The 20,341-nt window shown below is 42.7% G+C and overlaps 1 protein-coding gene across 3 annotated transcripts in view; it reads right to left on the bottom strand.

Annotated features, from left to right (window-relative positions):
- Nucleotides 1–4,021: 4,021 nt before the first annotated feature.
- slc39a10 (solute carrier family 39 member 10) overlaps nucleotides 4,022–20,341 on the bottom strand; it is a 72,156-nt gene continuing 55,836 nt past the window's right edge. For all 3 annotated transcript variants that reach the window (XM_029703557.1, XM_029703558.1, XM_029703559.1), the window contains 2 exons: nucleotides 8,250–8,440; nucleotides 4,022–7,480 (listed from right to left, as the gene is read on the bottom strand). In XM_029703557.1, the coding sequence (XP_029559417.1) occupies nucleotides 7,328–7,480; nucleotides 8,250–8,440 (344 nt within the window). In that variant the 3' untranslated portion in view covers nucleotides 4,022–7,327. The remainder of the gene's footprint in view (nucleotides 7,481–8,249; nucleotides 8,441–20,341) is intronic.

A 20,341-nucleotide genomic window follows, 5' to 3' on the forward strand; every position in this document is an offset into this window, starting at 1 on the left:
AACATTTTCTTGTTTGCTTATGGCGGAACACAGCTCATTCAATGCTATCTTAGTGCCAGCCTCTGACTGTGGTGGTATATAAACAGCTACAAAGAATATAGATGAAAACTCTCTTGGTACGTAGTGTGGTCTGCAGCTTATCATGAGAAACTCTACCTCAGGCTAGCAAAAGCTTGAGGCTTCCTTAGATATCATGCACCAGCTGTTGTTTACAAAAATACATAGACCGCTGCCCCTTGTCTTACCAGACGCCGCTGTTCTATCCTGCCGGTACATCGTATAACCAGCCAGCTGTATGTTGATATTGCCACGACACCGTGAAGCATAAGATGTTAGTTTTTAATGACCCGTTGGTAGTTTAATCTTCCCAGTAACCCGTCAATTTTATTGTCCAAAGACTGCATGTTTGCTAGCACAATTGAGGGAAGTGGGGGTTTATTCGATCGCCTCCGACTTCTCAGAAGGCAGCCTGGTCTCCGTCCTCTCTTTCTCCGCATCCTCTTCTTGCAGATCCCTGGGGTCGGGGCCTGTTCCCGATGGAGCCGTATCCTCTGCCTCGTCAGTATCGTGAAAGAAGAAAAAGGATTCTGCTAGTCAATGGTCAGTAATCACAGTCCTGATGTCTAGAAGTTATTTTCGGTCATAAGAGATGGTAGCAGCAACATTATGTACAAAAAGAGTAAAAAAATAAAGTTACAAACAACGCAGATAAACAACGCAGACTTTAAAACAGTTACAGAGTTTAATGGCTGTGATAGGGAAAATAAACGAGAATGAATCAACAACATTCAGTAGTAGGAACTCCACAATATTAACCTAATAGGCAGAGTGAAAAGAAGGAAGCCTATACACAATAACAAATATTCCAAAACATGCATCCTGTTAAAAGAAGAAACTAAAGTAATAATGCAAAAACTGTGGCAAAGCAATTCACTTTTTGTCCTGGATACGAAGTGTTATGTCTGGGGCAAATCCAATAAAACACATTACTGAGTACCACTCTTCATATTTTCAAGTATAGTGGTGGCTGTATCATGTTATGGGTAGTCTTGTAATCATTAAGGACTGTGGGGTTTTTCAGGATAAAAAAGAAAAGGAATGGAGCTAAGCACAGGCAAAATCCTAGAGGAAAACCTGGTTCAGTCTGCTTTCCACGAGACACTGTTAGATGAATTCACTTTTCACCAGGACAAAAACCTAAATCACAAGGCCAAATCTACACTGGAGTTGCTTACCAAGAAGAGAGACTGTACCTGAGTAGCCGAGTTACAGTTTTGACTTACCAAGAAGACAGAGAATGGACCTGAGTAGCCGAGTTACAGTTTTGACTTAAATATACTTGAAAATCTATGACAAAACCTGAAAATGGTTGTCTAGCAATGATCAACAAACTATTTGACAGAGCTTGGAGAATTTTGAAAAGAATAATGGGCGTATGTTGCACAATCAAGGTGTGGAAAGGTCTTAGAGACTTACCTAGAAAGACGTATAGCTGTAATCACTGCCAAAGGTGCTTCTACAAAGTATTGACTCAGGTGTGTGAATGCTTATGTAAATTAAATATTTCTGCATTTAATTTTCACAAATCTGCAAAAATTTCTAAAAACATTTTTTTCACTTTGTTATTATGTGGTCTTTGTGTAGATGGGTGAGAAAAAAAATATTGAATCAATTTTGAATTCAGGCTATAACACAATGAAATGTGGAATAAGTCAAGAGGTATGATTACTTTCTGAAGGCACTGTATATACTGAACAGAAATATAAATGCAGGAAATCAGTCAAATGAAATAAATTAATTTGCCACAGATACCTTAAAAAAGGTAGGGGCGTATATCAGAAAACCAGTTAGTATCTGCTGTGACCACCATTTGCCTCATACAGTGCGACTCATCTCGCTTGCATAGAGTTGATCAGGCTGTTGATGTGGCCTGTGGAATGTTGTCACACTCATCTTCAATGGCTGTGCGAAGTTTCTGGATACTGGCGGGAAATGGAACTCACTCTCGTACATGTCAATCCAGAGCATCCCAAACATGCTCAACGGGTGATAGATCTGGTGAGTATGCAAGCCATGGAAGAACTGTGTCATTTTCAGCTTCCAGGAATTGTGTACAGATCCTTGCGACAGGGGGCTATGCATTATCATGCTGAAACATGTGATGGCGGAGGATGAATGGCACGACAATGGGCCACAGGATCTAGTCATGGTATCTCTGTGCATTCAAATTACCATTGATAAAATTTAATTGTGTTTTCGTTCTCCATAGCTTATGCCTGCCCATACCAAAACCCCACTGCCACCATGGGGCACTCTGTTCACAATGTTGACATCAGCAAACCGCTCGCCCACACAACGCCATACACGTGGTCTGAGGTTGTGAGGCCGGTTGGATATACTGCTAAATTCTCTAAAACAACGGAGGTGGCTTATTGTAGAGAAATTAACATTCAATTCTCTGGCAACAACTCTGGTGGACATTCCTGCAGCCAGCATGCTAATTGCATGCTCCCTCAACTTCAGACATCAGTGCATTGTGTTGTGTGACAAAACTGCACATTTTAGAGTGGCTTTTTATTGTCCCCAGCAGAAGGTGCAACGATCATGCGTTTCATAATCAGTTTCTTGATATGCCACACCTGTCAGGTGGATGGAATATCTTGGCAAAGGAAAAACGCTAACTACCAGGGATGCAAACAAATTTGTTCACAAAATTGTATTAGGATTCCATTAGCTGTTGCGAAAGCAGCAGCTTCTCTTCCTGGAGTACATACAAAACATGACATAATACACAACACTAATAGGCAAGAACAGAACTACATACAGTTAAAAATCAGCACAAACAGCCTATATATCAATACATACACACAAAATATCCAGGTCAAATAGAGTAGAGACGTTGTGCCGTGAGGTGTGGCTTTATCAATTTTTTAAACCAGGTTTGCTGTTCATTTGAGCAATATGAGATGGGAGTTCCATGCAATAATGGCTCTCTTGAATTTGTTCTGGATTTGGGGACTGTGAAAAAGACCCTTGGTGGCTTGTCTGGTGGGGTCAGAGCTGTGTGTAAGTTGACTATGCAAACAATTTGGAATTTTCAACACATTGTTTCTTATAAAAAGAAGTGATGCAGTCAGTCTCTCCTTAACTTAGCCAAGAAAGACTGGCCTACATAGCCTTTATATTAGCCCTCTGATTACAATGAAGAGCAAGACGTGCTGCTCTGTCCTGGGCCAGCTGCAGCTTAACTAGGTCTTTCTTTACAACACTTGATCACATGACTGGACAAAAATCAAGATAAGGCAAAAAAAAAGCCTGCATGACTTGCTTTTGGAGTGTGGTGTCAAATAAGCAGAGCATCTCTTTACTAAGGACATGTTTACAACTTTGAATCTATAGGTGTTGAACATGAGAGTTTACAATCTAAGGTCACACCAAGTAATTTAGTCTCCTCAACTTTATCGACAGCCACAACATTCATTACCAGATCGGGCTGAGGTGTAGAGCTTAGGGAATGATTTGTGCCAAATACAATGGTCTTGGTTTTGAAGTTCAGGACCAGTTTATTACTGGCCACCCATTCCAAAACTGACTGCAACTCCTTGTTAAGGGTTTCATAGCAGCTGTTTGATGCAGGTAGTGTTCTGCATCCAGGTCCTCTCTCCTGAACTAGTGTTGATTCATAACACCATCAACAGGAGCAAACCTACCTTGAAGACTGTTGAAGAACAATGTACACTTGTTTGGGGTATTGTGCTGTTCAGTACAAACGATCACACAACATAGCAAAACGTTTAATGAACTGAACGCACCCTTGCCCTTAGAACAAGAAAAGGAAAGTTCCACTGAGCAACAATGACATTGCAAGTTCTTTTTTTTAAAGACCGTTTTACTAGTCTCAGGAAGATATTTATATTATTCTAAATTGAGCAATTTCATATTTAGAAATTCCAGGGGAAAAAAATCCTGATTAAGGCTTTAAGACAAAATTACCATTGCAAAAAAAAGGTCACACAAAAGGGGCTCTTTGCAAACTTTATTTTCCTTTCCAGACAGAGACTGCACAGACAATCAGCGAGGATGATAAATGCAATGACTACATTTAGATATTCAGGTTTGTAAACAATGTATCAAATTAAAAACCAAAACAACCATGGTACCTTCATATTATTATTTTGTATTTGCAGCTCCTAGTCCAGTAAAGAGATTCTGATATTCCTTGGGGCATGGTAATCTAAATGGTGGCTAGACACTTGTAACCATCTCCATTGCATGAAAAATTGATTGTTAAAAGAATATAGCAACATTATAGCAGGCACCTATTGAGCCCATGAAGTACATATTTCTATTAGTTGTTCAACATGAGAAAGAAAAACAGACTATGAAAAACGAATTAACATTAATGTTCTAAAACACGAAAGCTCTACCAATAGGCTCAGCAGGCCCCAAAGAATTCCTCATCGCTAGTTGATCTGTTTATTTAAAAAATAAACTAACAAAACATTTGACTAGTCTTTCATTTAGATTTTTCTATACAAAAGCAGAGAAACAATTACATCCAAAACATTTTCCTGTTCCATTTCACTCATGCATGATTCAATCCAATCAAGTACATTAGTTTAATGTGATTGACGATGATTCACAGCCAATAAGACAAGACGATGGATGTCACACAGTGACAGGATAAATGGAGGTTGCACATTTCAATGTGATCCAGCAGGTGAAGCAGCCAGGCTGGCTAGCTTAGCACTCGAGCAGCAGACAGCCAATGGAATGTCAGGAGGCGACAGCAAGCATAGAATTATGGTAAAGAAAACCCAAATGGGCCACTTTTGGCACAGTCGGCGTGGTGTCTTATCACATACACCCATTTAACCAAAAATATACTAATGATTGTTAAAAAAAACGAATCATCAAAGGAACCTTATAGTTCTACGGTTTGATTACAAGTCGAATATCAATTACACAAGTGCAAAGTGTGCTAATTTGAACATATTCAAATATATAGACATAAAGCATATTTTTAGCAGTGATAAAAAGGCCATTGACATGCTTGTTCTTTTCCAGATTGTCAGAGAACAATTTCAAAATGACACAGGAAAATGTAATATTTGATACAAGTACTTTTCTTATAAACTGATTTGGGAGGAATGATACACAACACAGTATCCAAACATCTCAGTTTTTTTTTTTTAACAATAATAGTGACGCTCTTTAGATTTACACTGTTCCTGTGCTTATATGATGCTGAAAACAGTCTTAACTTGGGTCTTTTGGTAAGGTAACTAGTGTAACCCCCATGTAATAAGCACAAAGTTAATATACTTAATTCGCTCTCAATCTAATTGACTTCTGACTTTGCCCGATTGCGATGGGGGTAATCAAGACTTACAGTAACCCATTTAAAAATAAGAAAATACCACAAAACAATGCATGGGTCAAGTATTTGGCTAGAAAAACAAGCTAGTGCCCTCAATAATGGAGTAAACGCAAAGCAACACTGTTTCTTCGACACAGAAGAAAATACAATCTTAAATTCACATAGGACTTAGGGCATGCAAAGTTTCATTTTGTAAAATGTCAGATTTTTGTTTACAGACTACTATCAGTCCTACAAATGCAGTTGGGCAATATTTCTTGGTTCTTAATATATATCTAGGTAATCCAACTTTTTTTCTCCCACATCATTTTAGAGGTAGACTCAGCGCTATGAATCAGTTCCGCAGATATTGAGATGAGCACGATGCAAGACTGCTCTCCCATAGTCACGCAGAGTATCTGAGCATGTAAAAATAAAGGTGAAATAAAAATAAATAAATAAAATGTGCTCGGGTGCACTTTACACCGCTATAACGTGGTAGCTACAGGACCAAAACAGTGGAGAACTTGAGGCCCGTGCTTTAACATTCTTAGTTGTTGTGGAAATTTACTTGACATGCTGTTTACTTTGTGCATTGCTGAGTCTACATTTAACATCGGTCTTGAACACGCATAATGAAATGAAACTGACTGGGCCTACATCCGAGTGAGTACCTAAAGTCGTTTTTCTTTCGTAGCACTATGGGTACCTTCAATACTCCCAATGCTTCTCAAATCAGCCATAAAAACAGACAAAATAATATATAAATATGGAGACTGCTGCAAATGAACACAGCCATTATAATTAGACACGCAATCGCTCTTTTAAGGTTGGGGTAGTAGCGTTCACATTTTTGGCAAAATGCATAGCTAAGCTGTGGTTCTCAATAGTTTTGCAGAGCAACAGGGCGAAGACCGTCAATACAGACCTGTTGACTCATACAATGCCTGGGGACAAATTTGGGCTTTAGCACCAATTTCCTTTAACACTTCCGAGTCCACGGACTATCTAGCTCCTAGCTACTCTATTACAGTGTGTTCATTGGCAAAGCCACCACAATGGACTTGGCTTGGCACAGCTTTAGACAATAAATGTTGATACACAGTGGGACAGATTTCACAAGTTTGCGATGGATGGGGGCAATGGGAAGGCACCACAGGTGCACTAGGCATGGATAATGGGACCAGCCACAGGGTTAATAACAGATAAAGGGAGTGGGAATGACATAAGACGACACACTGCACAGGGTTATGATGGATGAGCAGAGGGCTGCTGGGCAATGACAGCTTCCTCTATGTAGGGGAGCGCCCTGCACCGGTGGGAAGCAGTCTAGAGAATTATCCAGGTTAGGAGGTGGATACTTTATCCATCTTACACAGTCGGGTGAGGAACTCTTTGTCCACTATCTGAGACACGCATAATGCTCACAGGTAGTGGAGCACACCTGCTGATACTGAGGTGAGCCGCCGATATGTGAACTTATCTTGTCGACAAATGTATTTAGACCAATTGGAATGTGACAATCCTTTTGATTTGCTATAATGCTTTTCAGAGGAATGGGGAGAGTAATCAAAGTGTTACTTGCATAAGCTAGTCTCCAAAAGGAAGGTGGCCTTATCAATACCAACTAAAGAGGTGTTTGTTGGTGAGAGTGTAACCTTGAGGTGTACCTTCAGTACAGCATCTAAGCTACATGGGAAGGAGCATAGGATAGAACCTAGGAGCTGAAAGGAATAACTCAATGGGACAGAGAAAGGGAACAGAATGGGGGGATATGTATAAGCCACTGCTTTGATCTACGGAATGGAGAGGCACAGGGAGCATGAATGAGAGCTCGATCACTATGCATGCAGGACACTGGACCACCACAGAACAAACAAAGCACTTTTTAAAGGCCAAAAAGCACATGTACCGACACACAACCCCACATTCGCCTTCCCTTGTACCAACCGACTCCATACTCTACTGCTAGAAGCCAAAGTCAAAAACTATCTGGTCTTCGAAGATGGCAATGAGCAGCATGATGGAGAAACCGGTGAGCAGGCCAAGGTTCTGCAGGACAAAGTGGCCTAGCTGACAGCGCTTGTGTTCTTCGCTGTCGCCGTGGAGCATCTCTGGTAACTAGAGAGGGAGCAAGCGGTCACAATGTAGTCAGACACCATACAGGAAAATTAAGAGGGGACTACATTGTTAGACACTAGAGGCGATAGAGGTCATTCAACTGTACTGGACTTCGACATTAGGTCAGGTGTTACCAAACCTTCTATGCCCGTGATGCCATTTTGATTTTAGACAATAATTGTGACCCCACCATGAGAAAAAAGTTATGTAATCAACAGCCAGCGTTTACTTTCCATTTGGGGCTATGACAGTCAATTACAATTTCAGTCAGACAGAATTTCAATCTGAAGGAAGTATGGTTTGAAGTGACAAATGCACCAGAGAGGTATTGAGAAGTTCAGGAAAACTTCAGGGAAGATCATCAGGCAATAATTCTGTATGATCCTCTGTGACTGAATGGGAAGCGCCATCAAGGGCTGTCACCATTTTACAGTAGTTGTCAATTTCTTCTTCTACAAGTTTATTGGTGGTCCGTAAACAAACTGAAAAGGTGCTTACCACCATCTACTGTGCTGGGATGTGTTTAGTCTGAACGGGCATAAAGCCAAGGTTTGGTAATTTCATGCCACCTGGAGTGCTGCAATTTACTCAGGCCATAAATAATGAATTGGCTGATCCTTCCTGCTAACCTGTATGGAATTGTGTAATTAAACCATGAGGTCCCACCCAGTCGACTACTTTATAATGGTGAAAGCCTTCAATGGCACTGCCCATGTTAAAACAGGTTTTGTGAAATGGTTGTGATTGTTTCACTGTACAACTAACTCACCATGTCCACCAGAGCCACATAGAGGAACATGCCAGCGGTGACGGCGAAGATCCAGCTGGTGACGTTGTGTGTGTACTGGCCCACGGCTGTGCCGATCATCATGCCCACGTAGGCCATGAGGGCAGAAAGTAGGTTATACACAATGGCCTGTTTCACCGACATGCCAGCCTTCAGAAGCACCGCAAAGTCACCTGGAGCCAGAAAAGCACAAGGAGGAAGGGGTAAGAATACATGTGCTGGCCAACACGCATGTGATAGTATTCACTCACCTCACACTTACTGTATGCAACCATTTGATACTCATCGATACCCACAAAATTGTTACTTACTGATCATCAAGTTTGCTGACGACAAGACGATGGTGGGTCTGATCACTGACGACAATGAGACAGCTTACAGAGAGGAGGTCAGAGACCTGGCAATGTGGTGCCAGGACTAACCACTCCCTCAACGTCAGCAAGACAATAGGAGCTGATCCTGGCCTACAGGAAACGGAAGGGCGAGCACGCCCACATCCACATTGTAGTGGAACAGGTCGAGAGCTTCAAGTTCCTCTGTGTCCACCACTAAAGACTTAATATGGTCCTCTCACACCAACACAGTCTTGAAGAAGGTGCAATAGCGCCTCATCCCAATCAGGAGGTTGAAAAGATTTGGCCTGGCACCTCAGATCCTCAAAACTTTATACAGCTGCAGCATTGAGAGCATCTTAACTGGCTGCACCACCACTATTTATACAAATGTACGTGGACACTCCTTCAAATGAGTGGATTCAGCTATTTCAGCCACACCCGTTGCTGACGGGTGTATAAAATCTAGCACACAACAATGCAATCTCCATAGACAAACATTGGCAAAAGAATAACCTTACTGAAGAGCTCAGTGACTTTCAACGTGGGACCGTCATTGGGCAGTTCGCCAAACAAGTCAGTTCAACAAATTTCTGTCCTATTAGAGCTGCCCTGGTTGACTGGAAGTGTTGTTACTGTGAAGTGGAAATGTCTAGGAGCAACAACGTCCTGAGAAGCGAAGTGGTAAGCCACACAAGTTCAGAGAATGGGATGGCCGAGTGCTGAAGCATGTAAAATTCATCTGTCCTCAGTTGCAGCACACACTACAGAGTTCCAAATTGCCTCTGGAAGCAACGTCAGCACAATAACTGTTCGCCAGGAGCTTTATGAAATGGGTTTCCATGGCCGAGCAGCCTAAGATCAACATACACAATGCCAAGCCGGAGTGGTGTAAAGCACGCTGTCATTGGACTGGAGCAGTGGAAGCGCATTCTCCGGACTGAGGAATCACGTTTGCTGACATTTGGAAAGTTTACAGACAAATGATACATTTCCATAAGGCCTGTCATGACAGCAGTCTAAGGCACTGCATCTCAGTGCAAGAGGCATCACTGCAGTCCCTGGTTTCGAATCCAGGCTGCATCACATCCAGCCGTGATTGGGAGTCCCATAGGGCAGCGCACAATTGGCCCAGCGTCGTCCGGGTTTGGCAGTCATTGTAAATGAGAATTTGTTCTTAACTAGTTAAATAAAATCTCACACATAATAACAATAAATTACATTTGTAAAGCTTTAATTATACAATAATCTCAAAGTGCATAAAATAAAAAAAATAGTATAAATATAAATTTTAGGGATGCACGATATAGCGGTGAACATATCGGAATCGGCCGATATTAGTTAAAAACGCCAACATCGGCCGATGTCAAGTTTAACGCCGATGTGCAAAACCGATGTCAAAGCTGACGTGCATACCTATTATCTTTGTAAATATTTGAGTATATCTTTTCATGTGACAACACTGAAGAAATTACACTTTGCTACAATGTAAAGTAGTGAGTGTACAGCTTGTATAACAGTGGAAAATTTGCAGTCCCCTCAAAATAACACAATACACAGCTATTAATGTCTAAACCGCTGGCAACAAAAGTGAGTTACACCCCTAAGTGAAAATGTCCAAATTGGGCCCAATTAGCCATTTTCCCTCCCCGGTGTCATGTGACTCATTAGTGTTACAAGGTCTCAGGTGTGAATGGGGAGCAGGTCTGTTAAATTTGGCGTCATCGCTCTCACACTCCCTCATACTGACTGGTCACTGGAAGTTCAACATGGCACCTCATGGCAAAGAACTCACTGAGGATCTGAAAAAAAAGAATTGTTGCTCTACATAAAGATGGCCTGGGATATAAGAAGATTGCCAAGACCCTGAAACTGAGCTGCAGCACGGTGGCCAAGACCATACAGCGGTTTAACAGGACAGGTTCCACTCAGAACAGGCCTCGCCATGGTCGACCAAAGAAGTTGAGTGCATGTGCTCAGCGTCATATCCAGAGGTTGTCTTTGGGAAATAGACGTATGAGTGCTGCCAGCATTGCTGCAGAGGTTGAAGGGGTGGGGGGTCAGCCTGTCAGTGCTCAGACCATACGCCGCACACTGCATCAAATTGGTCTGCATGGCTGTCATCCCAGAAGGAAGCCTCTTCTAAAGATGATGCACAAGAAAGCCCGCAAACAGTTTGCTGAAGACAAGCAGACTAAGGACATGGATTACTGGAACCATGTCCTGTGGTCTGATGAGACCAAGATAAACTTATTTGGTTCAGATGGTGTCAAGCCTGTGTGGCGGCAACCAGGTGAGGAGTACAAAGACAAGTGTCTTGCCTACAGTCAAGCATGGTGGTGGGAGTGTCATGGTCTGGGGCTGCATGAGTGCTGCCGGCACTGGGGAGCTACAGTTCAATGAGGGAACCATGAATGCCAACATGTACTGTGACATACTGAAGCAGAGCATGATCCCCTCCCTTCGGAGACTGGGCCGCAGGGCAGTATTCCAACATGATAACGACCCCAAACACACCTCCAAGACGACCACTGCCTTGCTAAAGAAGCTGAGGGTAAAGGTGATGGACTGGCCAAGCATGTCTCCAGACCTAAACCCTATTGAGCATCTGTGGGGCATCCTCAAACGGAAGGTGGAGGAGTGCAAGGTCTCTAACATCCACCAGCTCCGTGATGTCGTCATGGAGAGTGGAAGAGGACTCCAGTGGCAACCTGTGAAGCTCTGGTGAACTCCATGCCCAAGAGGGTTAAGGCAGTGCTGGAAAATGATGGTGGCCACACAAAATATTGACACTTTGGGCCCAATTTGGACATTTTCACTTAGGGGTGTACTCACTTTTGTTGCCAGTGGTTTAGACATTAATGGCTGTGTGTTGTGTTATTTTGAGCACCAATACAACCAGACTGAAAACAATAAAAATAGTAGAAACTGCAGTCATTTTCATTATTCTTAGCAATGATTTAGGAATCCTTGTGAGTAAGTATTAGCTATGTTGCCACTTGTTGTTCGCCTATTGAAATTGAAGTTCAGTTCATGAAAATAAATAGCTAGCCAGCTACTTAACCCTGTTGCCCAAAGCTAACGTTATAAGCAGCCAGATAGCTTCATCTGGCTGGAGAGGCTCGACCACACCGAGGTTGTGTTGTGAAGCTAGCCACAATAAGGATAGGCACAATAGTGGAATTTGCAGTTTGCCTTCAAAATAAAAGTATGTCATTGACAGTGATGCAATTGAATATAAATAGTAGAATTATGCCATACATTTATTTTGAAGGCTAACCGCAAAGTACACTATTGTGGCTAATCCTTATTGTGGCTAGCTTCACATAGATGGTTCCGACCACCAGTAATAAAACATGAACATTCTTATAAATTAGGGTTATTTTATATGACAACAAGCTATATAGTTAGCTAACTATAGCTACTGAAACAGATTATTGTTTTGCTATATTTTTGGGGAAGAACATTGTTTGCATCCATGGGCTAGCTAGCTTTTTTTTATATGACCAGCACTGTAGGTGCATGAGGCAACTTTACCAGCATCCTAGCATATGTATTGATGAATTGTTGTGACATGAGATACGAGTGCTAGTGTGCAATGTGTAATAACTACGTAAAAAATGTATGAACGCATTAAATTATTATGTGACGTGCAGTCATATTCAGGTCCTGATTGGTTAACAAGCTTATTTGACACGTCAAATAGTGTTATATAGTATATTTTTTGATACGCAAAGACCCAAACGTCGTTCCATAGAAATCCTGGTTGAAAATGAAACGACTGAACAAATGAACAACGAAACAGCACAGCATGTAAGTGAAAGAAATAGGTTCTGATTATGTTTTACTGGTAAATGGGGACATAAATAAATGCCAACAAAATAACTTTTTGGTCAGTGTGGTGTGTGTAACCTTTATTTAACTAGGCAAGTCAGTTGAGAACAAATTCTTATTTACAATGAAGGCTTACCCCGGCCAAACCCGGACGGCGCTGGGCCAATTGTGCTCCGCCCTATGGGACTCCCAATCACAGCCGGATGTGATACGGATTCGAACCAGGGACTGTAGTGACGCTTCTTGCACTGAGATATGCAGTGCCATAGACCGCAGCATCCGTGTGTGGGCTAACTATTTAACTGTACTAGAATGCTTATAAGGCCACACACACACCCTTCCGAAAGTATCCACGCCCCTTGACTTTTTCCACATTTTGTTGTGTTATAGCCTGAATTTAAAATATGAAATTGAGATTGTCGCTGGCCTACACACAATACCCCCTAATGTGAAAGTGGAATTATGTTTTTAGACATTTTTAGAAATGTATTAAATGAAAAGTTGGAATGTCTTCAGTCAAAAAGTATTCAAACCCATTGTTATGGCAAGCCTAAATAAGTTCAAGAGTAAAAATGTGTTTAACAAGTCACATACTACGTTGCATGGACTCACTCTGTGTGCAATAATAGTGTCTAACATAATTTTTTAATGTCCACCTCATCTCTGTGCCCCACACACAATATTCTGTAAGGTCCCTCAGTCTAGCAGGAAATTTGAAACACAGATTCAAACACAAAGGCAGACATTGAATATCCCTTTGAGCATGGTGAAGTTATTAATTACTTTGGGTGGTGTATCAGTAAACCCAGTCACTATAAAGATACAGGCGTCCTTAACTCAGTTGCCGGATGGGAAGGAAACCACTCAGGGATTTCACCATGAAGCCAAATGTGACTTTAAAACAGTTACAGCGTTTAATGGCTGTGAAGGAATCCGGTACAGATTAAAAATATTAAAAAACATGCATCCTGTTTGCAATAAGGCACTAAAATAAAACTGTAAAAGAATAACTTAATGTCCTCAACACAAAGCGTTATGTTCGGGGCAAATCCAACACAACACATCACTGAGTACTACTTTTCATATTTTCAAGCATGGTGGTGGCTGCATCATGTTATGGGTATGCTTGTCACTGGCAAGGACTATGGAGTTTCCCCCCCCCCTGGATAAAAATAAACAGAATAGAGCTAAGCACTGGTAAAATCCTAGAGGATAACTTGGTTCAGTCTGCTTTCCAACCTTTTTCACCTTTCAGACAGACAATACCCTAAAACACAAGGCCAAATATACACTGGAGTTGCTTGCTAAGATGACATTGAATGTTCCTGAGTGGCCTAGTTACAGTTTTGACTTAAATCGTCTTGAATCTATGGCAAGACTTGAAAATGGCTGTCTAGCAATGATCAATTACCAACTTGACAAAGCTTGAAGAATTTGAAAAAGAATAATGTGCAAATATTCTACAATCCTGGTGTACAAAGCTCTTAGAGACTTGTAAATCGCTGCCAAAGGTGATTCTAACATGTATTGACAAGGTGTGTATACTTATGTCAATGAGATATTTCTGGATTTAATTGTCAAATAAATTAGTTACAATTTCTAAAAACATGTTTCCACTTTGTCATTATGGGGCACTGTGTGTAGATGGGTGAGAAATTATTATTTTTCAATCCATTTTGAATTCAGGGTGTAACAACAAAATGTGAATAAGTCAAGGGGTACGAATACTTTATGAAGGCACTGTATATATGGCTTGAACGTGGCTTGTCGTAGGGTGTGTGGGGGTTAATAGGGAGAGAGTAGGTCTGACAGGTAGGCGGGTCCGATGCCATTCAGGGCTTTGTCGACAAGGATGATCATTTTAGTAAAATCTTTGAGGAACAGGTAGCCAATGGAGATTAGTAAGGATAGGGCTGATGTGGGCCGACTTTTTTTGTTTGTTTCAGAATCCTTGCGGCACTCTTTTGGATGAGCTGTGGTTTATGAATTGAAGTACTGCGTTCTCTTAATCAATTCTGGAGAACATGAATGCATGGATTTGATTTTCTGCATCAAGATGTAAGGAGGGTCTTAGGTGGGAGATGTTCCTTAGGTGAAACAAATTACGTTTTACAGACGTGACTAATGTGGGTATTGAAAGAGAGGGCAGGTTCAAATTTCACACCCAAATTAATGATGACTGAGGAGAGGGGGATGATGTAGCCATCTATGACAGGGTGGACGTTGCAGGAGTTGGTGATCTTGTGGGGGGTGCCTATCTGCATTGCCTCGGTCTTGCCACTGTTGAGTTGTTCTGCATCCAGTTGGACAATGTTGACAGAGCAGATGTGTCAGGCTTGGTTTTAATGTACAACTCTGTGTCGTCTGCACAGCAGTGTAATTGCTGTCTGAAGATCTTGCCAAGTGGGAGCATGTAAAGCAGGAAGAGGATAGGTACTAACACAGACCCTTGTGGGAGACAGCAGTTTATGGAGGATTAAAACTGCTTGCGATTGGAGGTAGGATGAGAACCAGTTAAGGGCAGTCCCACAGATGGCAGTATGCTCTCGGAGGCACTGCAGTAGAATGGTGTGAGGTCCAGAAGAATCAAGATGGTGGAGAATCCTGTATCTGCAGCCACGAGCAAGTCATTTATAAACTTCACCAGGGCTGTCTCAGTACTGTGCATGGTCCTAAAGCCAGACTGGAGAGCCTCAAAGTTGGTTAGCACAGAGGTATTAGTGAAACTGAGTTGCACTACTTTCTCCAGGACTTTAAGTAAAAATGGGTAGTTGGAAATAGGCCTGTAGTTTAAGATGAAGTTTTGGACAAGGGATGTTTTGAGCAAAGGGGTGACGGTAGCAATTTTGAACAGTGATGGCACCTGCCCAATGTGGAGGGACATGAACAGGTTGGCTACAAATTGGATGAGACCAACTGAGTTGGAATAGGGTTTAGGGGTCACTGGTAGAATACATTTGAGGGTTTCTAATACAGCAGCAGGTGAAACCAGAGCAAAGTCACTTAGAGGGGGGGAAGGTGGATACAATGTCCTGTCGGATGGTGTTGATATTAGCCTTGAAGACTCAGATAATCGGTTGCATTGTTCGGGAGTTGCTGTGGGAGGGCCAGAGTCTATAGGGTGGAGGAGGCGACTGATGGTGGAAAACAAGTTCCTGGGATTTCCTCTGTCGTTGTCCATCATGGCAGAGTAGAAGGTGGAGCAGGCTGCTTTTAGTGCTTTGAAATAGCAAGTCTGGTTGTCTTTATAGACTAGCAGGTGGACAGTACTTCTCCACAGACACTCTAAACTGCTGTCATGACGTTGGCCTGTGGGTAAGGTTTATGACCCCCCCATAAATACCTTTCTCCCTTCCCCTCTCTTTCTGACCCTACTGAAGGACTGTTGAATAGCCTTTGTTAAATATAGAGAGTCTGGGAACATCAAACAAATGGGGAAAAGGAACCATATTTTGGTAATAAAACCAGTTGGAAATATGCTTTGGAACTTAATGAGTATGGATGTCAGTTCGGTTGTCATCTGAGACATTATGACTGATGACAGGACAACAAACTGTACCTGGGAAAGTATACACCCTCTAGTTATCAGAGTCACATGGAATTGTTTGTTAGGAGATTAAATGTAATTTTAGCTTCCAATTGAGAGAATTGGGTTTTCATAAGGAAAGTGCCCTGCTTGATCAGTGGCCTGCCCCTGTGAAGAGACAGGGGTTATAAACGATGAAACACACCCTCCTCCCCTCGCCACTATATAAGACAATGACACAATGTAACCAGGGGGTTCCACTACGTGAGGTCTGCAGCCTCTGCGTTACTAGGACACACATGTCAAGTACAGAACTAAGCCAACCTCGGCGTGAGCTTTGGTTGTGAATGGTATGAACTTTGAACTTATTCACTACAGAAGTGATACTTCCTAGCCGTTGAGTTAGCAGCGGCCGCTGTAGACGTGGGCTAGGAAAAGACGGATGACGGATCCAGTCTACCACAGACGAAGATACTACAACGTATCCACTTTACCACCATTGACATTCTTCTGAGGACAGGAAGATCTGTTGGCCAACCCGGCCAGCATCTACGACCAATCTACCGAAGCGCAGCTCAGAGTAAATATTTATTGCATTTTCCTTTTCCAAATGGGCGGTAATTTAGAATGCATAAGATTCTGTATTTACGATAGCATAGCTGTTCCTTTGTTCCTCAGTCTTCCCGCTCTTTCATTCAAGCCCAACCCCCTTTCTTTGTGTAACAAGCCGCCATGTCGGCTCCGTCCACCAGGGACATCTTCTGTATGACATCATTTGTATTCTGTGTATATGTAATTCTGTGTGATTAGTTAGGTATTTAGTAAATAAATAATTAAACCCAATTTTGTATTGCTGATTCAACTTGTTAGCCAGGCTTCGTGAAGATAACCAAGAATTTACAACTTTCATTATGAGACTGAAATAAGGTGAGGATTGAGATGACGGCTATCGATGTAAAATATTACTAAGTCTTTTAAGAGTTTATTCGGAAGATAACGGCTCTATAAACATTCTTCCGTGGTGCCCCAACTTCCTAGTTAATTACATTTACATGATTAGCTTAAATCAGGTAATATTAATTACAGCGAAAGGATTTTATAGAATAGCATGTCATATCACTTAATCCGGCATAGCCAAAGACACGACACTGCTAACATGGGTCTTTATGCTGCGCAGCTCTTCTGTGAACCATAGGGAGGAAGCCGGAGGAGATGGCTGCCGTTTTACGATCTCCTAACCAATTGGGCGTGTTTTCTTGCAATATTTGTAACTTATTTTGTACATAATGTTTCTGCCACCGTGTCTTATGCCCAGAAGGAGCTTCCAATCTGACCATTATTCTATCCTCCTGATTCCGGCTTACAATCAAAAATTAAAGCCCCAGTGCATCGATCAATAAGAAAGTGGTCAGATGAAGCAGATGCTAAGCTACAGGACTGTTTTGCTAGCACACACTGGAATATGTTCTGGGATTCTTCCGATGGCATTGAGGAGTACACCACATCAGTCATTGGCTTCATCAATAAGTGTGTCGATGATGTTGTCCCCACAGTGACTGTATGTACATAGCCAAACCAGAAGCCATGAATTACAGGCAACATCCGCATTGAGCTAAAGGGTAAAGCTGGCGCTTTCAAGGAGCGGGATTCTAACCCGGAAGCTTTAAAGAAATCCCGCTATGCCCTCCGACGAACCATTAAACAGGCAAAAAAAATCAATACAGGACTAAGTTTGAATCGTACTACACCGGTTCTGACGCTCGTCGGATGTGGCAGGGCTTGCAAACTATTACAGACTACAAAGCGAAGCACAGCCGCGAGCTGCCCAGTGACACGAGCCTACCAGAAGAGCTAAATTACTTCGATGCTCGCGTCGAGGCAAGTAACACTGAAACATGCTTTAGAGCATCAGGTGTTCGGACGACTGAGATCACGCTCAATCTGTCCCTGACGGAGTCTGTAATACCAACATGTTTCAAGCTGAGCACCATAGTCCCTGTGCCCACTCCAGTTTGCATACCGCCCCAACAGATGCACTCAACACTGCCCTTTCCAACCTGTACGAAAGGAACACCTATGTGAGAATGCTATTCATTGACTAAAGCTCAGTGTTCAACACCATAGTGCCCTCAAAGCTCATCACTAAGCTAAGGACCCTGGGACTAAACACCTCCCTCTGCAACTGGATCCTGGACTTCCTGACGGCCACCCCCAGGTGATAAGGGTAGGTAACAATACATACGCCACACTGATCCTCAACATCGGGGCCCCTCAGTGGTGCGTGCTCAGTCCCCTCCTGTACTCCCTGTTCACTCATGACTGCACGGCCAGGCACGACTCCAACACCATCATTAAGTTTGCCGATGACCCAACAGTGGTAGGCCTGATCACCGACAATGATGAGACAGCCTATAGGAAGGTCAGAGACCTGGCCGTGTGGTGCCAGGACAACAACCTCCCTCCACGTGATCAAGGCAAAGGAGATGATTGTGGACTACAGGAAAAGGAGGACCGGTCATGCCCCCATTCTCATCGATGGGGCTGTAGTGGAGCAGGTTGAGAGCTTCAAGTTCCTTGGTGTCCATATCAACAAACTATCATGGTCCACTACGACACACCAAGACAGTCGTGAAGAGGGCACGACAAAGCCTATTCCCCCTCAGGAGACTGAAAAGATTTGCATGGGTCCGCAGATCCTCAAAAAGGTTCCACAGCTGCATCATCGAGAGCATCCGGACTGGTTGCATCACTGCCTGGTATGGCAACTGCTGGGCTGCCGACCGCAAGGCACTACAGATGGTAGTGCGCACGGCCCAGTACGTCACTGGGGCCAAGCTTCCTACCATCTAGGACCTCTAGACAAGGCGGTGTCAGAAGATGGCCCTAAAAATTGTCAAAGACTCCAGCCACCCTAGTCATAGACTGTTCTCTCTGCTACCGCATGGCAAGTGGTTCCGGAGTGCCAAGTCCAGGTCCAAGAGGCATTTTAACAGCTTCTACCCCCAAGCCACAAGACACCTGAACAGCTAATCAAAAGGGCAACTCAGACCCCTCTTTTATGCTGCTGCTACTCTGTTTATTATCTATGCATAGTCACATTAATAACTCTACCTACATGTACATATTACCTCAATTACGTCAACTAACGGGTGCCCCCATACATTGTCGCTGTACCGGTACCCCTTGTATATAGCCTCACTATTGTTATTTTACTGCTACTGTTCAATTATTTGTGACTTTTATTTTCTATTTTTTACTTAAAGAAGTTAAGAAAAAAGAACTGTTAAGTATTGTTGGTTAAGGGCTTGTAAGTAAGCATTTCACTAAGGTCTACACTGGTTGTATTTTGAGCACGTGACAAATAAAATGTGATTTGACCGTTGGAAGGATACTTGACGTGTTTTTTCAGGGGCAAGGCTGTTTAAGGTGTTGCTTAGGGTGGACTTCTTCAATGATGAGGACTAGTGTATGCCCACGATTGTGGGGGACATTGACATGCTGTAACAGGTTGAGACAGTCAAGCATGTTCAGGAATCCGTAACAGAGTAACATTTTGTTGAATCAATGTGAATGTTGAAATCACCTAGGATAACATATGCACATACACCATCCTCCTCACTCACTGCCAGCGCAGCACGGCTGTGGGAAGAAAGCCCAACTCTCAGCAGAAAAGCCCTCGATTCAGTGAGAAATGAATAGAGAGACGCTGACCTACATTTTCTCCACGCCATACCGAGTGTTCCCTTTTTCCGGCTAATTACCACAATTAATATATTATCACTCCGGTCTCCTCGCATCCATCAATCAAATAAAAAGAGTGAGAGCCGAGCCGTGGTCTCACACCATTGCCACTATCTAGTCTCCACTTTTACTTTGCTTCCTCTAGTGTTTACTGAGGACCATGTCTCGGTCGGTTCTGATCCGTCGTCATGCACTCAAAGCCGCCCATCTTGACCGTGTTGCTGCCAATGAACTTCTCAGCGGGGTGTTAAAGAGCCTGGAGGAGGCATTTGTCTTTGGAGCGACGGGAGAGGAGAGGCTCACTTTTCAAATGCGCTGGCGTCATTTATTAGGAGATGACTGGTCCGAGTGTTGATAGCGTGGGGTGGAGTGAGGGGGTGGCAAGCAGATGCTCCCTTAGGGTTGGAGCCAGTCAATGAAGAATGGAAATACATTAAATACAATGCATCTTAGGCCTACTCATGTTATAGTAGAACCTATAAAAATCTGCTGCAATACACCTTAAAAGGAGCATACAACAATACTAAACTATTTTACCCTTATAGATGCCCCAGACCAAGGGTCTCTAACCTTTTCTAGCATGAGAGCTACTTTTTACACAGCTTTCAAATAGGCACATTCTTCTCTCCTCTCTCCTACAA

Source organism: Salmo trutta, chromosome 20, assembly GCF_901001165.1.
Source record: "Salmo trutta chromosome 20, fSalTru1.1, whole genome shotgun sequence".
In the NCBI taxonomy this organism is placed as follows: Eukaryota; Metazoa; Chordata; class Actinopteri; order Salmoniformes; family Salmonidae; genus Salmo; species Salmo trutta.